A 21,086-nucleotide genomic window follows, 5' to 3' on the forward strand; every position below is an offset into this window, starting at 1 on the left:
CCCATAGGGTTTTAAAGAATTCTCTAGTATTATATTAGAATTTATCAATCTCAGTTTATACCAAGATCTTGTAAAATTATATTTTCTGCAGTAGAATACCACGATAACGATTGTATTTATTCTATTGTAAATGTATATATTATGTGTTCATTTGATGAATAAATTGGAATGAACTACTGGGATGAGTTCTGTGCGTTTGTAAATACGGTCTCAGGACACACCAAAACCGACAACTCAACTTGAAAAACCTACCAGTTGATCGAAAAACAAATTCACTGACATTATTATCATAGTTGTCTAATAATTTTCGTAACAAGAAGGAGCTAGCCACCAAGCATAATGTGTGGATTTGTGCTACTGATTTAGTCGGTGAATTGATTCACTGGTTACTGGTGGGCTTGTCAATTTTGATATCGTATCTGATTAGATTAATGAGATTCTATTAGTTTCAATTAGTCTTAGTTTAAATTATATTTTGAATTTTAGTACTATACAGTATTATCATTAAGAGGTCGATACCCACACTTTTGAGACCATACCTTCAATAATTATTATGGTGACAATATTTTCACTCATGCTGAGTTTTGAGTTAGTATTGAAGTATTGAGTTCTATAAGTAGGTTGATTCTAATGAAAATGTGAAAGAATATATTTTCTGAAGACTCACTCAAGTTCTTTAGATATTAGATCGATTTATAAATTACGTTGGGGAGAGCATCTAAAATTGAAAAACATATGTTCATAATAGGCCTAATTTCAATGAAATTTTATTTTTGATGAATTTTTGCCACGAAAAAATTGATTGTTCTATGAAGCAATATCATAATATTACTTGCTGGCCATCTTCAGTTCTCGGACTCTTTCCTAAAGTCACGTGAAAGTAAAGGCCACATTGTTCACACAGTACTGCTGACCGAGCAGGAAACAGGGAACAGTGATGATGATAAATCCTAAATGAAGGTGTCCATGAAAATGTAACTGAAGATTCCATGCAAGTTACCAACCAACTCATAAGTTATTAGTCACCAAGTACACCACTACACCGAGCGAGATCCTTAGTTACAAGTTTACATGATGTGAACCCTTTTGCGTGTCACCATTTTGAGGTCAAACAGCGACTTCTAGAACAAAGCCAGCAGAGTAATATTTTACTAGCCAACCTGTTCCTGAAGTAGGCCTATCCTTTTGCCAGTCGGGAAGGCCTTGAATGTGATAGGCGGGAGAGGAGGTTCAAAATTGAATTGAAATATTACAACTGGCTGATGAAATGCTACAACCTCAATACAAACTACCTCATCAGCTCCATCAACATACTGCAATCAGCACGTCCAGTGATGACGCATCACAGTCTACTGATCATATATCACTGCAAAATATCCTGTTAAAATTATTTCATGATTAAATGCCACGGGAACCAATAAGAGAAGATTTAAAAAAAAATGCTTCTCTGATTCGCTCTCGTGGCATTTAATTTAATAATTTGAACAATAAACATTCAAACATTCAGTTTTAATCACAAACTGAAAAACATCCAAACATTGAACAATAGAAATTCAAACATTCAGTTTGAATCACAAACTGAAAAAAACAGAGATTATATTATTCTATCTAGCATAAACAAATTTATTCAAATAATACAGCCTATCATGTCTTGATTGTTGAATATTTTGTTTTGTTGACTACATTACATTACATTATGAAGGAGCCATTTATTAAATTTATCACTTGTGAGATCAGTTACCTGTGATAGTTGTCCTATCGTTAACATTCAAATTATTTTTTTTACTGACCAAATAGCACGTGATTTATTTTTTGACTGCAATACTTTCTTTATTACAATAATAATACTCACCTGGTATATTACCTGGTAATAGTACGCCTGGCATACTAAGCACTTTTGCCTCGATCTCAATATCTGATTCAATTCTCTATGGTAAGCCAGACCCGCATACTTGAACAGATTATACATATTCAAACATTCTTCTGTGAGAGTTGATACATTTTCTATGTACCATCAAGACTTTGGAGGTTTCCTTTAACTTGCAGGACTTGACATTTTAACAGGAAAAACTGTATGAACTATACCTGAGAATTTGTTTAAAAATCACACAAATTTCTCACTAATATTGACTGTTGCATATACATACAACCAATTAACTTTGCTCAGTGAGAGAGTGAAATATTTTTCATTAGGATACCGCTATCATTAATTGGACGAATGATTCGATAAACATTATTTCTCTGCTTCAAGTCGTTTTGACGTGACAACGTCTTATAAATTGGTTTGCCGGGTGACACTTCAAGAAACTGCGTTACGTTCCCACGTTATGCACTCACAATGAGAACGAGTGAGAGCGTTCGTTTAGGTTCACGGTCGTCTGGAAAGAGCACGAATAGGAGCAGTGGCGAGCAACGCAGCAGCAACCCGAAGGCATTCACCTGGAGAGAGAGTGAAACGGAGCAATCTCCTGCGACTGCGCCACTACTTAGTGAATAGGTTATGTGAATAAGTATAAGTGAATAGGTATAAGCGGAGAAAACTCCTATAATTGTAATTCTGTGGTATAAGTGTAAGTATAATAGGTATAAGTGAATAGGTTATGTTGTAGTAATCCCAATGTTGTGGTAGTTTTCAATCACAAAAGTAGTATAAATCGTTTCTCAGCCAATAATAATTTGTTTAACTTCAAAAAATGAGCGCGACTTGCTATGTAAAAAATTGAATCGAGCACAGTTAGCCCGCCTAAGAGCGAGAGAGACAGAGTGATTTTGTTGAGGATGTGTGAAGGTAAAAATAAAATTTTTTTTAATATGAAATTCAGTGCGAGATTCTTTGTATAAATTAATGTTTTAAATATAATTCTTTGTATAAATAAATGTTTTAAATTGTTACTATTATTTCATCCTTCTTCCTACTATAGGAATGAATATTCACATTAAAATTATTTTACCACTCAAAGTCGTTGTCACGTAAAACTTTCGCCCGTATACCAACTTTACTGGCAACTATGCAATTTTTTTTTGCCAGAAAAAGTGAATAAGTCAATGAATCTGATGGTCTGATACTAAAATCGGTATAACAGTCACAGACTTAATACTATCTTCATGTATGGAAGTAGCCATATTATCACAATTGTTCTTCATATCTGGTTTCAACCCACCATACTGATTTAAGTTAACATTTACGTTATATTAGTTATCAAAATGAAAAAAATCCCAGGAAAAACGTTTTTCTGATTAATTCTTCTTGAAATATGAACGCCTAAAGATTAATATTTGAAACACGGTTTTAGAAAATTCGGTGAGAGATAGATTCATGAATTTTTCAGGATCCATTCCTCACTGTATTGTGGATTGAATAAAAAATCCTCAAAATATAAATTTCTGAGAAATTTATTCCATTAAAAAAGCTATTGAAAGTAGCTTTATTTAACAAAAAATGAAATAACTGTCACAAAAATTGATATTTTCAGAAATTCTTTATTTCATCAAAAATACCATGAAGGATGTATTCTGAAAATTTCATGAATTTATCTCATATTGGCTTTGAAATGATCTGTTTCAAAAAAATAAACTTCTTGGCGCTCATATCTCATAAAGTAATACCTTATCAGAAAAATAATTTCCTGAGAAAATGTTTTTATTCTGATAACTTGGTAGTTCCAAATCAAAGAACTTTGAAAAATGTCACAAATCAAAAGTTTTTTTAGCCTGTTGTACAGTCATACACCTAACATTTCAAAAATACTACCACAGAATACAAAAATAGAAGTTTTTTAGAAATATATAGTTTTTTTAAAATAGGGTGTAAATTTCATCATCTTTATAATTTCACATCATCACTCAGAAATACAGTTTTTTAGTTTTATAGAAATATAGCAGTATTATAGAAGTTTTCTCTGATACTACATACCTGAAATAGAAAAGGGTGGTTCTCTATTAGAATTATCTTATAAAACTTTGGATAGAATCATTGTTATTGAAAAATTTTTATTGTGCCTTTTTTCATTGCAATACTGTTATTGGCAACTAGTATGTACCCGTGATTCGCATCGGAACTACTTTATTGTATAAGTAACGAGCAGGAGTAACCCACGCTCCGCAAGGCTCTGAAAAAACACAAATAGATGGAATTATATTTTTATAGTTCAATGCTAAAAATTGAATATATCATCCTATCAAATTTACTTGACCACAAAAGAAAAATTGATTGGAAAAACAGAGTAGGTAATTATTATTTTGTCAGAATTACGTGCATAATCTTCATTTGAATTTAAAATTCGTGACAAAAAAAGACTGGTTAACTCACAATTGGACTCTTAACTCACAATTTTTCATTCTCAAGTCCCTCCACCCCAAAACCAAAAGTTCCAGTCGTTAAACAGACTATTTGATTGGGCTTTTATCGTTACGTAAACTTTGAATCACAAATTAGATAAATTTGTTTCAATAATATAATTAGGATTAATAAAAATGAAAATAATCTTATAACCATCCTCTGTAAATTCAGAATCTTTCTGCAAATTTTCAAGTTAATCGGTTCAGTTGTTTGGAAGAGATGATGTGTCAAATATATATTTCCTATCCCGTACATGTTAATTTTGATTCTTTACTTTATATTATAGATAGATGTATAGAAGAAAAGATATAGAGTTTATCAAATAGAGGTAGTCATGTTACTAAAGTCCGTGCAAACCTTAGTTTGCATCACATGGATCTATGTCCCATTTTATGTCGTACGACAATAGAAGCGCACTATTGCCGTACTGGGTCTTGCCCCCTGCACCCCTGTGTGTGTAGCAGCCATAACAAGAATTGTTGAACATCAATTATTGTGTTTAAAATTTAAATTCTGGCTTCGAAATGCATAATTTCAATTTTTGAGGAATCTTTTTTTAAATTTTGGTTTTTCAAATCGTTACAGTTTTGTTGAAATTCGAGTATTATAATTATTTTGACTTCATATCGATGCCACATACATAGCGAATAAACGTTCACAATCTTATCGGCTCTTATTTATAGATGCAGAAGTTTTTCTTCACATAGATCTGTAGAACTGTATATCTGTATTCCCTTCACAGAAATGTATCTGTATCTGTTTTGATCATATAGATCATTAGTTGTCACACTGTTCCACTCAATGAGTATAGAATGTATATATAATGTCCATACTATATATAATATGTCCATAATATATATATAATGTCCATACTCACTGGTTCCACTACATACTGGTGAACACCTAGTCCAAGGCTGAGTGGTAGAGAAGACTTTGAAGTATAACTGCGGCTAATGAAGCTTTCCAACTTCATTTCATTATTTTATATTTAGAGAATTAATGAACAATGTATAAAATATTTTCAATTTATTTTGTTACAGATGAAAGAGCCGTTTGATCTATCGCCACCGCAAGAGCAGCAGCAGCAGCAGCAGCAGGCGAGCAGCGACGGCAGCGATCGTAGCGGCAGTCCACCGCACTCACCGCCAGCTGTCAAAAAGCAGCGCAGGTGTAGTGACGTCACTAGTCCGGCATCATCCGTCATCTCGGACAGTGCTAGTGTTGGCGAACATTCAGTGACAGAGAAACAGTGCTCACCCACCTTGTCCGACCGTTTGTTGTCTGCACCGGACCGTAACCGTAACTCATCCGAACCGGTGTCCGTTCCGTGTCGGAAACCGGACAGTATTCGGCCAGTGGACTTGATCAAAGTAGAAATGCCCGACTACTTGGACCAGGACAGTGTGCAGTTGTGTGGGGGTGGGGGTGGTGGTGATGGTGTGACTAGTGACATTGGTGTTGAGAATCTGTCAAGGAGGGACTCCACGCCTTACCTACCTACCCACAATTCACAGGACGATCATCGTGGTCTCAATTCCTACCTGGATATAAGTGAGTATTGTCTTCAGTATCTTCAATCAAGACAAATTATTGTATATTATTCAACTGTTTGTAATGACATAACGCATATTTAGGCTATTTCTCTACTGGGTTTTCTGGCTTGTGGTTGTTTGGTCGCGGAAGCCATACATCCGGTGTGTGAGTCTGTATTGTGTCATTAGACACAATAGACACATTATTTTGTCAATCAAAAATTATTAAAAATGAATACAATCTATGATAATTGAGAACTAAGTCGAATGCGACACAGCGTACCGCTAGCGCGCTAGCGTGTACTAATTTATTTTAACTACAATTCACTATAGCTAATTTCTTGTTTATATTTTTTCAAACCTATATACATATTATATTTTCTTATCTTATTTTTTCAATCTTATACCTCTGAAATCCATATCTATATTTTTTATTATTTGATAGGCCTACATGTTTCTAGCAGTTATTGATTTGTCTTTCATAGGATTTGGGCCTTGTCGTAGAAGAAAGATAGTTATTAAGATAATAGGAACGTAGTTGTGAAAATTATTGTTATAAGTTACAAATCTTACTTTTAAAAGCTTGTATCATGTTTTAGGGAATCAATTATATTACATTCGTAAAGTTATTCATGAAAATATAAATCATATTATTAGGAATATAATACTCGTATTACAGGATTGGTCGTGATTATGGAAACAGCTTAATTTTGATTAAAATAGCATTTAATCGGGATTTAAAGTTTGTGCAACCAGCCGTAACTCTACCAAGATGTATTTTGCCATTCTAAATGTATTTTATTCTACAAACTGGGGAAATCGTTTATTGAATTATATAAATTACCGTAGTCAATATTATCATGTAGATTCGTGTCAATTTTCCCTGCTTAGGCCTACTCACTGATAGATATTTCTTACAGTGACTTCTGTATTTCTGTAATGACTAACGCACAACAAGTGCAGTACCATACTCATTACTCCATTACTCTGATAAAGAATTACGTATATCCCGTTGTTTTTTTAATTCCACCAAAATTTAAGGCCGGTCTTTTTCTACAACGGCACACTTTAACAATATTATCTATGCCATATTATCGTATTTTTAGTACAAAAATAATGTTTCCATGACTCTCTGTTCTCCCGAATTGAATTGAATTTAAAATGTCAAACTGAATAAATTAATCCATTATCCCCTAAATTAACGTTGAATCTCCATAAATGAATGATTTTCTTTGAAACTGGAGATCTATTATATAACTGGATAAATTACACTAATTGTATCTAAATTAGATTTCGATCTCAAAACTGTGTTTTAGAGAAAAGTGTGGACTTGTGTCATAGTCAAAAATGTATGGTTTATTCTATTAATATATTTTCATTCATACATTATTTGGATTTAGGTTCAGGGATCACAATGTATTGTTTTATTATTTAATGCTGAATCCTTGTCTTATATGTTTCAAACTTTATGTATGCTTAGGCCTATAGGCTATATACTTGATACTTAATGTATCTTTTATATATGTTTCCAAACTTTATGTTTGGATGAACCAGTCTGAGACTTGTGAACTATAGTTTATCCTAAAATAATTAATGTTGGAATATTTTTTCAGGTCGAGTAATGGGGCTGTGTGGACCATCATCAGCATTATGTCCCAGGGATCTAACACAGGGTGAGTGTTGGAATTTTTTCTCTATAGATACAAGTGATTAATTTCTAATGAGTAGAAACTAATTGTCACAATACGGGTTCCTGCATTTTGCCTGGAAAAGTCGTCTTGTTCGTTCAGTTACTATGCATTGTAATGATCAGTTGATTGATGATGATTATGATTTTTATCACACATGAAATAATTAGTCTAATAGATTGTTTACGTTAGAAATTGTCAAAATATGACAACAGTCACCCTTCAACTTCAAATCTGTTGGAAAGTTACTCTTGAAATTGAAATTTGTTGAATAAAAATTAAAAATAATCTATTGATGGGAAAAGAAATGTGACATAATAATTTGCAAATAATTTTCTCTTCATCATGTTCTGGATTCTATGAAGCTATAGAAGTTTTCTTCTATTGCCGCTTCAAAACCGTTCTTAATCTATCAGAAATTCTCTTAACATCTCGACAAAATGATTCAAAATTTGTTCAGTATTATTTGACGAGAATAGATGAGAAAGAATCTTGGAGAAGATTTGAAGAAAATGTATGAGTATTCTCAATTCTTTATTTATTGTGAATCTGATCGGGTGCCTAGGCCTACTAACAGTTTTTTTTTGAGATATGAATGCTGAAATGAGTTATCCTTCATTTTTTGGGTCGTAATCTCCTCTTTTGAGCACATTTTACTTTTTCTAATATCTTGTACTTTTTGATATCTAGGATTTTGATCTCACTTTTTCTTATTCAGACAAACAACTGATCTTTCCACCATTTTGAAAATTGAAATCCCGCGTTCATCGTGAGCTAGTTGATTACAACCTTTAAAATAAAATTTGTTTTTAAAAACTGCAACTTTGTCCAAGAATGGAAAATTATCTCATCGAAGCAGCTTTCAAAGAAAATGTTTTCTTGAACGCTTTTTGCGTATTCAACGATCTCCATCATCAATTCAAATAGGTAGGTGACATGACAATATTACTTGTTGATATTATACAATATAATTCTGTACACTTGTCAATTTTTATTGCAGTTGATATTTAATAATTAGAATTATAAATAATATTTGAACAGTTCCTTAACAAGTTTCACATCTATAAGGTCTGTCACTTCTTTAGCTCATTGTAGTTAAATACTTCATTCAGTTTGTAAGTTATTGCACTAGACTAATTTAGTATAAAAATTATAATAATACCAAGTGACCTGGCTGGCGTCAGGTCTGGTGTCAGAGTTTTCAGGTCGCACCTGATTTCAATTTCAGGTCCTCTGACATGACCTAACGACTGTTATTAGATAGCCGGGACCGACGGTTATGTGTTCATCCGAAACACGGAATTGGCCCGAGAAAAATATCTTGCCTGGGACGGGATTTGAACCCAGGCCTCTGAAATTTAATATTGAACTTGATCTTCTATATCCCCTTCAGTATTCCTCTTTTTTCCATCACTTAATGTTGTTGCTACCATATCAAATTCATTCCAATCAATCTGGATAATTAATAAGAAACGAATTCAATATCTAATAAATTCATTAAATTGAAATTACTGTAATTCACTAATAAATTCTCCTTCACTTGCACTTATTGAACTCGCGGATGTGAGTGAAATTATTGTAGTTTACTCTATCGCCTAGAGACCTAGAACATTTTTTAAGTAATTTAAGCTTAGTATCATTCTTATTGGAACCATTTTTCCAGATATATACTTATTTGTGACATCTTTGTTCCAGAATGAACTTTTTCAGTGCTCCGTCCAAGAATTACTAGACAGCAAAAAAATCCAACCACAGAACATATCGTCAAAATAGATGTGTTCAATTTGTTTGAATTGGATCTGATAAACATGAACTTGCTCTTCTGTTTGCAATTGCGCAGGTGAAACTGAACCGAACTCTGTTCGGATGAATTCATAGTATTTATTTCATATTATTTAGATATTTTATCTTAAATCTTACAAATTTACATCTGCCGACTCCAGACAGACAAGATATGTATGTAACGTGCCAACAAAAAATGTAATTTACATTGGAAATGAAAAAGAAAATCTTTACAGGAAAAAATACCAGTCATTATAAATTCCCGCTATTTTCAATTCTATTAATAAATGGAAGGTACATGTTTAACTGACGCTGACTGACGTTTAACTGACTGAAGTTTTAACTGACGTTTAATACAGTCGTTTTAACTGACGTTTAATACAGTCGTTTTAACTGACGTTTAATACAGTTGTTTTAACTGACGTTTAATACATACATTTCAACTGACGTTCAATACTGACGTTTTAACTGACTGAATACATGACATCTGAACTAACTGACGCTGCATGACATCTGAACTATCGAACTGATCAACTTTTGCATAATGATTCCAAATCCACCTATGGGTGCTATATGTCTATTTTAATTTTCATAAATTTATTATAATTTTAATAATTGTAACAATTTTTTATTCATTTATGATACAAAGTTCACGCAACGATAAAAGCCCAAACAAATAGTGTCTTAAGCAAGTGTGTTCGTGACGCAGAAGTAACGCGTGGGACTTATGAATAAATATAGGCTGTATCCAGTTAGAGTATTTTCATTGAAGATTATCCACGTGATTTTTACGATATGATGAATAATTATTATTCTATTTTTTCAAGTAATTTTTCTGTTGTAAATTTTTATAGATGAGGGGTAAATCTTATAGGATGATATTTTCAATTTTCAGCATAAAACTATTATTCAATCTATTTGTGTTTTTCACAAAGTCTTGCAGAGCGCGGGTTTCACCAGCTTCGAATAAGCTAATGCGAATTGCATTTGCAAGATATTTTTTGTCGTGCTCGATACTTGTCGTGTCTGTTAGTTGTTGGCAGATATGAATGAGGCTCCAAACTTATATTTTTGATATTTTTCAAGTTGAATGTGTATTTATTTAGATTTTGTGATGATTTTGTTGAGTTTTGGATATAATATATGATTTTTTCAAGAGTTTAATAGATTAATAGCATCACAGGACAATGCTTTCAAATATTTGTATGACTTTGTGCTCAACAGTTCTATTAATAACATGTAGGGTTTTCATATTTTATTATTAATCATAGCTCTAAATTTCATGACACGGTTTTCCATATTTGCAGTAGCCGTGTTGATAGCATTACAGAATGCAACCAATTCGTATGTGCAAATACTTTGTAAAATTTAATTTGAAAGTCCCAACGTTGGATTATGCTGCTTGATTAAGAACTGTCAGCTTCTTTTTAGAAGATTCTAAGTTTTTCTTCGTGGATTCAATTAATATGCAGTTTATTGAATTGTTTCGAGTTTGATCAAAATAGATTCTCTTTCAATATTTGCGAATTTCATGTTCTTGATCTTGGTTTAAGAAGCTCGAAAACATTCAGTTCCTTTTTGATTTGTCGATCTCAAATAAATCAAATGAGTATTTGAAATTCTGCACTGAAATTGAAAAATAATAAATTTATTAGTATGCAATACTATTTATTTTCTCGGCTATTCCAAAACACTCAGAACATATTACACTATAATTCAAAGTGGTGTCTTCCATTATCTACCATGTACAACATATTATTCTATAGAGATAAAGAAATAAAAGTAAAATAATAGCCGACTCTTCATAATATATATATGAACAATGTCAACTCCTAGGTGTTTTCTAGTAAAGCATTTGAAAACTTTATGTCTCAGTTCTTTCTCCCCTTTCCAGCATGTTACTGTAATTTGTCCCCATTTTCTCCTATTAATTTCATTTTATTTTTACTTTTACATTCTATTTGTTTCTAGCACATTTCGATTCTTCTTTCTTGTAAAAATCAATGAATATCTGAATAGATAATCAGCATAATATTATTCCTTTTCTCTCTTTAATTTCCCGAAGTAAGATTATGTGATAACATCACTATCACATGCAAACCAATGGTATATATTTGAAAAAAATGGTTGAAAATTAATTATTGGAATATTTTATTCAGTCAGTTGAGTTCTACTCACATGAAACAACTTTCCATTACATTTTTGAAACACAGTCTTGGAATCGGATATTTCTATTCAAATAATACATGCCAATTGTTAGGTACCTACTCGAACTATTTTCGAAATATTTTCTAGTCTCCATTTATCTTTGATTCCCTGCATGCGTCTGATGAAACTTTATTGAAGAACATTTTTCAAACAATGAGGTGATAATGCTCTCTTCTTTCTTGCATGTCTTTTCTCCGACTAAAATTTTGATTTAGATTTTCCTAGCTATTAGTAATTAGTGCTTCTACTAGAAAAATTGTATTGAAATAGAAAATTGGTAATTATACTATAAAAATTGTATTGAAAATATAAATTTGAAGTAGAATTATCACCCTATTCTGTTTCCGTTAGCATTAGACTGTATCAGATTCACATTATACCTTTTTTCTTTGATAGGTTATTTGACTTTTCCCTTTAATTTAGTTTGTAATGAAATAAAACTAAGAGATGAAAATTTCGACTTTTTCCCTTCAATTTAGTTGTACTGAAATAAAACTAATATGAAATGAAAATCATTTGGTTTCGGGCATCGATATGCAATATGTTTTCGCTGTTCAAGTCGTGAGATCAATTTCTTTCTTTTCTGTTATTTTTTCACCACAGTATTTACATACAAGTTACAGAGGTAGACTTATGTGGATGTTTGATATCATCAGCAGATTAATTCGAAGATAATTTATAATTTATCAATGGAAACTTTAATTTTGCGTTACTGCCGTCTCAGGTCTTTCCTCTTTTGATTATTATTTGTTTGCTGAGATAGTAATATTTGATTCGAATTGGCATTTCAGATTCGTTTCTCAATTCTTGCTCTAAAATTGCGTTGATCAATGTACTTGTACATTGTATTCTTATCAATAACTAAATAACTTACTGAGTTTTGTTTTATTTCAGATTACGTTTGTTCAGAATGTGGCGCGGTATTCAAGAACCTGCAAGGTCTGAACGTGCACAAGAATAGGCACAACGGCGGCACCGCCTGCGAGCTTTGTCTCAGGGACTTCGGCAGTAAGTCCAACCTACGAAAACACTTTTTCGAGGTGCACAGCTGGTGTCTCCTGTGCAATGTGGATTTCTCGACAAAGGCGTGTCTCAGAAAGCATATCGACAAGGAGCATGGCAACGTTCAACAGTATTTGAAATCTTTCAATCAGAGCAACTTTCTGTGGCACTAAGGCTGGTCAAGTAACGTTCATAAAAACGACCCCAAGGTTAGTCATTCACGTTACGGTTCAAGAAAAAGGTTCAACTGGTAGGGAAATTAATTGAATTTGAACCAACGCGTCTGTGCCGGTTGCCTCCGTCTAATTGTACAGGCCTACCACTTTGTATAGGTGACCGAAGAAGAATTGGTATTCAGAATATTATTAATTTAAATTTGAAAAATTAGAATAATATCTAATCTAACCTAACCTTACCTAACCAATCCTACTTCACCGGCAGCAGTATAGTTGTCCGACAAACAACTAAATCGAGTTATTCAGAATAATAATATAAATAAAAACAATAAGTTGTGTTTGTCTGTCGAATTGCTGTTCATAAACACTAACAGACCAATCAACGCAATCCGGTCATGTTAAAGACACATTCTCGACTTAATGTATCAATCATCCGGTATAGAGTAGCGCAAGTAGGCTGTACAGATGCACTGTTAAAACATAAATTACTATCTAGTGAACTGGCTGGCTCAGGTCTGATGTCAGAGTTTAAGTCGAACTTTATCAATTTCAGGGCTTCTAACGTAACTAAACGACTGCTTTTGGGCAGCCGGGACTGACGCCTTAACGTGCAAATCCGAAACTCAGGAGTGACCTGAGAAACTTATTTCAATCCGGGACTCGGTTTAAACGGAGTAATGTCAGCTGTTCTTTTAAGTCCCGTATAAAACACATTATTATAAATTCAACCTTATCTAAAAGTAAGCGTGGTTTAGCGTCAAAAAAGTGGATGGTGCATATGACCCAAAGTCAGCGTCCAAACCACTTGTCTACGGCCACTCCTAGTTTCACTGGTCAGATATTCCTGTACAGTTGAACCACTTGGGCGTATTGTAACGTGAATGACTGGTCCAACGCTGCGTTGCACTGATCGGGGTCAACTATCTCAATTCAGCTGATCTGATCATGCTGATCTCAGATTAATATTTATCTATCTTTCGGTGCAACCCAGCAAATGTGTGATAAGTGATGAGTAACTGTATTAGTGATAAGCTAAGGTTGAGGCAGCAATACTATTCTCCAGCAATAATACTCAGAAACTCGTCATATATTTATATAAATGTAAGTAAAAACAGTATTACAATATTATTTAAATCTTGAAACGTGTATTTTTATGTTGTAATCCTATTCCACCATCTCTATGTCCAAAAACCTATCCAACATATTATATTCAGCTCATCATTAATCTACATGGCAATTTATGAAAATTGGACCTATGGATAGAGTCTGGTACTGGTTATTTCTTATTTGTATTTTATTTGACCTTTAAAGAATGGTGAACTGAAATGTGAATCAGAATAAATTATTTCAATTTTGATAAAATGTTATTGCCTTGAGATTTCTCAGTGTTCAAACACTTAATGCACAGATACAAGCCTCTTTTAGCAAACAATAAAGACTAACCTCCAGAAAGATTTATCAGGCATCACTGATTCTTCACGTGTTACACCCTCTCTGATAAGTTAAATGACTCTTGTATGGATATTGGATAATGAGGTGAAAGATTATACTAATAAATGACAGAAGGAATGGGACCCGAACATATTAAAACTTCAGCGATTGACTGAAGTTGCGACGTTCAAGACGTCTAGTTCATGCTAGCTATATAGACATGGAGCCAGACCACATGAAGCGTTTTTTCAAGCGGTTTTCCAGGCGCCAACCCATTCAGCCAATGGGAGAGCAATTCAAAAACCCGTCTAAAATCCTTGAAAAATGATCTGGCCCTTATTCTGAAGAATTATTTTTGCAGAAAATTCAATTTATTTTCTTCTGAAAAAAATGACTGGAAGAGTCTACGTGCGAAAGAATCTAACTTACTGAAAAATTTAGTTGTGCGCAGTAGTTTACATATTCTAAGGCGCCTATACTCTAAAGATTAGGAAACATAATTATTACACTCGTGTGAATGCGACTTCGGCAATGTAAACTACTGCGAATCTATTTCATGGATATAATACCTATTATTTTTTTTTGTATTTTGAAAGACTTTGTTTAATGTGATACAAAGTGTATAATTAACTGAATCTTCATAACTTTACATCTACCTAAGTCAGTTACAGTGGATTACAGAGACAAGCAGATTATCAGTTTGTATTAGAGTGATTTTTATGTTTTAAAAAAATTGAGGAAATTCCCAATGTAAATTAAAATCAATTATTCAAGTTCATGAAACATCCTGCTCATTCAAATCAATATTGGCAAGATCTGATGATGATGATGATGATGAATTGCGAGGCGAGATAAACATATATGTAATAGCCTTGACTCAAGAGTCAGTTTCCTCAGTCCGGAGACGTCGTCACTGCTAAAAAGTAAGTGTTCCTTCAATATTATTGTAACGTTTGATAACATTTCAAGGGGAAAATTATCAACCTTCGGTGTATGTAACAATGTTTCGATCCTGTGTAAAGACATTAGGCATCACTATTTGATATAACTTTTGAGTTGGTTTAGTTTACAAGTATAATACATGAATACACAATATATTCCAAGTCGGACGTTTCTTTCATTAGAGCATTATATAGAGTATAGGCCGAGTGAGACACCAGCTGGGACTCCAAAATCTGGTTGCTTGCCACCATAATCTGGCTTACCTAGTGTAATGAGCGCAATAAGAACTAATGCCCTCCGTGTCTCGCTCGGACACTTGGCGACCCACAGGTTGCCGAGACTGATGGCTGAATGTAATACGTGTTTGCAAGTAATGCTAAAGCGAATGGATCTTTATTGTGACTCATTATTAAATTATTTGAAAATGTTTTTATAAATAATTTTAGATATACCAAACTTTGTCGTGTAAAATGCAGACATTTAAAATTAAATTATGCAGACATGAATTGTATGCTTGAAACTTTTTATATGACGTTGACATGCATTTTTGAAAAGTGTCCTATGTCAATAAAGCAATTTCTTTGACATTTCAAGAATACATTCGTAATGGTATTGTTGATAAACTGAAGATTTTTTTCAGAAAATATTAATTTTTGAAAAAGTTATTCCATTGAACTTAAGTCAATTTTAGTCATTTTTTGAAAATGAAATGACTAAATTGATATTTTGAAGATTTTTTTATTCAGTCAACAATATCATGAAGTGTTCTAAACATGTCATGAATTTATCTCTCACCGAATCTCAAATGATCTGTTTGAAAAATTAAATTTCAGGCGCTGAAAGTACTTGATAATCGGAAAAAATTCTTTAGAATTTTTTTTTATTTCAATAACTTGATAGTAAGTTATACAAATTGAAAAAACTTTGAAAAATATCACCAGTAAAAATGTTGATATGGATAATTCTGCAAGAAGACAGCAAAGCTCTGATGGTCTTAGAAAGGAAGATAGTGAGGAGGATATATGGTTCAGTCTATGAGAATGGTACTGAAGAAAACCCGGGAAATCAATGCTAGAATACTCTTTGATACATCAAGGCTAGAAGGAAAGCTGGCTGGGATACGTCGAAATAATTACTGAGAACAGGATGCAAAAGGTAAAAAAAATAAATAGATGCAGCCAGAAGAAGAGGAAGGCCAAGAGTACGATGGAAGCAGGATCTGAACCTAGGCTTGGAAGTGTTTCGGCCGCATTGCAGGATGACTGTTAACGGTTTCCGGAAGATTAACAGCTGGGGTTTTTCGTTATTTTTCGTGATAGAGAAATTCTGATTGCAGATTCGTTCTCAGCGACCCCAAGTTTAGCCTGAAGGCTCAGAATGTCAACAATGTATTTAAATAATTAAAAATCATCATGAAAAGTCATTAATATGGTAGTACACCACGTTTCTGGAAACTTTTTACTGGTGACTGGAGTTATTATTGATTATAGGTAACACAAAAATCAAAATAATCGTGGGAAAGAAAACTGCTGATGAGCGCGAATAAGACCGTCACTCCATTGTTCTATTGTCTCGGCTGCTTGGCTGAGCCTGGCTGGAGGGATCAAATAACCGACTGGTTTGATCTTTCGTCTGTCCGCTAGGCGGAACTACGCCGACCATTGCTGGGTGGAAGATGTTACTGCGGCCGCTTGCATTCCCACCAACGCTGCTATTATTTGCTGTCTCAGCGCCTAGTCCGAGTAAGACAAGCATCCAGCCTGCACTGCGGAGCTAGGTTTACTGCGGCCGCTCGCATTCCCACCAACGCTGCTATTATTTGCTGTCTCAGCGCCTAGTCCGATTCAGCCAAGCAACCAGCCTGCACTGCGGAGCTAGGTTTAGAGGATGATTGTGGAGGAGGCCAAAGCCCACATTGGGCTGTAGTGCCAGGATAAGAAGAAACCGTTTTTTTAGCCGCTTGCACAGCAGAGCAGATTTAATTACCGGTGGTTGAGTATGGAATCTTCATTTAACATGAAGATTACTGATTTGTACATTATATTTATAATAACATAGATGAATAGATAACTAGATTTTATGATACATATCAATTTCAGTATTAATTTCAATACGATACTGTATTGATTTTGTTTCAACAAGATTTCTAGTTGATATAATATTCTAGTTGGCTATTTAACTAGAATACTACAAAATAGAGTAACTAGTGTGTAGTTAATCTACGTTAATAACTATATAGCTTACTTCAATGAACCTTAAAAAGTATGTAAAAAAGAACTGAAGTGTTGACCATCTAGTAGATGAAATGAATTTTGAATTACAATAATATAATTTTGTTGTTTTTATACATAAATCGGCGGATTCTTAACAGATAACCGTCCTCTTGAAAAAGGATACCCAAGAATTTTTCATCAACTCTCTACTACTGACTGATGAAGGAGAATGGGGTGAGGTAAATAATTGATGAGAATAGATGTGTAGTAAGATGGGTGTTGAAAGCTCCGATATGCTTTGATTGGAAGAAATTTCTATTTTTATAGGAATACTAAATTCCTATATATGTGCTCTGGTACCTAAATAAATTGCAGTGAAGCGAATACTGTCTTTAACCGAAACCCGAATTGTATATAGTATAATAATTAATAAAGTCTCTATTGGTTCCCAACACTTATACAATAAGAAAAAATAATACCTATATGAAAAATTATACATCTCTGCTAAGATAATACTTAACACTACTTATTGTTTCAGAACTAAACTCTATGCCATCACTGCGATTATCAGACCGCTTCCCGTGCAAATACTGCGACAGAACGTTCAACACACTGCCAATCCTGGAGAGGCACATAGCTGCCAGACATCAGCTCCAGGAGGAAATGTTCTTCTGCTCGGTGTGCGCAAGATATTTCAAAACAAAATGGAGTCTGTCGACACACAACAGTCGCTATCACAAGGCCAAGCTACCTCTTCGCAACAGAAACGAAACTGCTGAGTCGTCATGTTTTCAAATGCAAAGACAGGTTGAGGCGGTACAACAGAAGACTTGAAAACAGTGATAAAAATGGTATTAATATTGCTGTGAAGATTTTTAGTCAGTGTGGATTGTAGTTAACATTTAATTGCTCATTTTGTGTCATTGTTTCTGTGTTTGTCATTGTTTTTGTGATTTTGGTGTAATAATCAATATATGATTGTTATGTTGTTATTGTGTATCATATTCGGTTATTATTTATTGGTCGGATTGATATTATCTGGCACCTGAGCCGTAGTGATAGATTCGGGACTCTAAAAATTATCAAATTCCCATGTAGTTGAACTACATATCAGTTTAACAAATTCTACATATAGTAATTTCCTTTCATACAAATTCTGCTAAATTGAAAACTCTCGAGAATTAAATATTGATCAAAGTACGTAAAACGGGATAACCAAAGAAAAAGTCAACTTCTAGAATCATACAAAAATTTGAATTAAAAAAATTCAGACATAATGATTCAACGAATAGCTTTATTGGCGCTTCCTATTGAAAGTCATTTTAGATTTTTATTTTTCAGATCATTTTATGATATTTTTAGTGTCATTCGAACTAAGAGTTCTACAGTGTCTCATCTTATTTTTCCATCTCTAGCATGAGTTCATGTTACTTAATTGATATTACTCTACCTTTCATACCAGATCATTGCAGCATTATTCATAGTTAACAAAAACTGCTGTATGATATTATTTTACAGAAAATAAATTTTTGAAAAAATCTATTGAAGAATGTACAAAACTGAATGTGCACTACTTGAAAAGTGATAAGCTTTATTGAATAGGAGTTTTAAACTAATTTTATTATATATTTATTATTTATTAAAACCGAACTACTGTATTTTACAATGATTTTTTATAGATTTTACATTATTCAGTAAGTGAACTTAATGCGTCGAACCACTCTTGTTGTGCAATCCTTAATAATTGAGGAAAATAATTATTGATCCACTTGAAATAAGCAATATTTTCACATCAACTAATTTGTCACTTCTTGTGCAATCCTTAGAACCAACGTTCTTGTTCTATTCAAATTATGAAAAGAGCCACATAACTTTTATATGCAATTCATGAAAAACTGATAATGGATTACATTATAAAATTTATAGTATATTATGTTAATTAAAGTTCACCTAGTAATGTATTCCAACAATTTTATATTGAGGTGAACTCTATCGCATTTTTGTTAAAATGGAATTTTCAATAATTTTGAATTTTAAGCTTGTAAAATTGTTTCAAGCTTTATAATCTCTTTTTTGTGAGTTTAGAAAAGTGTCAAATATATATATTTTTTAATTGATGAATATGTGATATGTAGGCTAGTATTAGTGTTGTGTCATGTAATTAAGTTATTCGAGTACTAGTACCAGATTTGTCGTCTTAATCGTATTATAGTGTTAAATAAATTTACTCTGAGCCACAAATGGCAACCACATGCTCTCCTAAAATTTAAAAATTGTAGATTTCTGTTATTTGTTGTAACACGTGCTCTGGACATATTGTATTTAAGAATATGAACGCTCGAAGAGCTAGAATAATAAAAAGAACCGTTTCTCGAAACTATTGAGAATGCATTTGAATAGCCTACCTAGCCACATGAAAGGGCTCATTATTCTTTTCAAAATAGTTTGAAACAAAATCATTCTTTCATAGAAACTTGCTAACAGCATTCCTAACGTCAGTCACAGACACGTCTCACATTTACAATAGAAACCACATGGCCCACTGTGTTTTGTGTTAACCCTTGTATATATCTATAGCATAAGTTGATGGCAGGTAAATGAAGATTGTGAATAGCAATATAGATATATAGTTAGGAGAGAAGTAAATATAGATATGTAGTTTACAATGTAACCACATGGTTAGCATATGCTACAATTTTACCTCGTGGTTAGCATATGAATATTATTGAAGCAACTATTTTATGACCAATTATTTGAATGGTGATCACATAAAACCATAAATATGAAACGAGTACATTTTTATAAAAACTAGGGCATGAAGTAGATTAGGCTATATGTATAAAGTATTCAACAAATATAATGTTGTACAATGAATTATAATTTAATAATTATTATAAGCTAATTAAGTTAGTTGAATCCGAATTCATAGGCTAAGGACAAATTTGTAAATAGAATAGATTAGGTATATTTGATTGAAACATGTTGACAATGAGTATAAGAAACCTGCTTAATTAATTAAGTAGTAATTAATTGGTATCTTATTAATTTGATTTATTCAACTCAATTGTAATGATGTAGGTACTGTATGACATTGTATTTTGTTCATTTCATGTATTTATTATTGAAGTATTTGCCATATTAGATTTATAAGATTGATTACTGTATTAATCAAATTCGATGATTATGTATTCAAAATGTCAGTATCCAAACTTCAGAGTTTAAATATTGATAAAATATTTATTATATCATTTGTTTTAATAATGAAGGGGAGCCATAGTTTAAAATGATATATCATAATAAACATTATAGTAAATTTAAATTGATATTTGAATCCAGTTTGTAAGCAGAATATTAGGCTGAAGAGTTTGAATGTAGGCGGAGCTAGAGGGCGAAGGGTGATGAGGGGTGGAAAATCGTGGTTCTAGTATATAAACAGGCAGACCCTGTCTTGCAAGTTAGTTGCTGTGAGTTGCTGTGAGTCTCTCTTAGTCTCTTGGATTTTGGACAGTGTTCAGTGTAGGAGTGAGTTTTTGGTTTCAGACTTCAATTATCCTATAGGGAATTGACTGAGCCAGGTAAAGATTGTATTTAGAATTTTCAATTTTCCTCATTTCAAATCCACACCACCCCACCCTAAAAAGCCCAAATAAGTATATCAAATTTTATAGCATTATAGTAAAGAGCAAACTTAATTATTACTTCTTTTTTAATTCATATCTAAAGACACAATCTTAATTAACTTCTTGAAGCTTACAGTTGAAATTCACTTCTAA

The 21,086-nt window shown here is 32.9% G+C and overlaps 1 protein-coding gene across 5 annotated transcripts in view; it reads left to right on the plus strand.

Moving 5' to 3' along the window:
- Positions 1–19,676, plus strand: part of LOC111048377 (protein tramtrack, beta isoform) — a 37,931-nt gene extending 18,255 nt beyond the window's left edge. For 3 of the 5 annotated variants that reach the window (XM_022334246.2, XM_039423562.1, XM_039423561.1), the window contains exons 4-6: positions 5,380–5,890; positions 7,485–7,544; positions 17,852–19,676. In XM_022334246.2, the coding sequence (XP_022189938.2) occupies positions 5,380–5,890; positions 7,485–7,544; positions 17,852–18,147 (867 nt within the window). In that variant the 3' untranslated portion in view covers positions 18,148–19,676. Of the gene's footprint in view, positions 1–5,379; positions 5,891–7,484; positions 7,545–12,443; positions 13,870–17,851 lie in introns of those variants that run through there. The other 2 variants (XM_022334248.2, XM_039423563.1) reach the window with 1 other exon arrangement.
- Positions 19,677–21,086: the final 1,410 nt, after the last annotated feature.

Source organism: Nilaparvata lugens, chromosome 3, assembly GCF_014356525.2.
Source record: "Nilaparvata lugens isolate BPH chromosome 3, ASM1435652v1, whole genome shotgun sequence".
Lineage (NCBI taxonomy): Eukaryota > Metazoa > Arthropoda > Insecta > Hemiptera > Delphacidae > Nilaparvata > Nilaparvata lugens.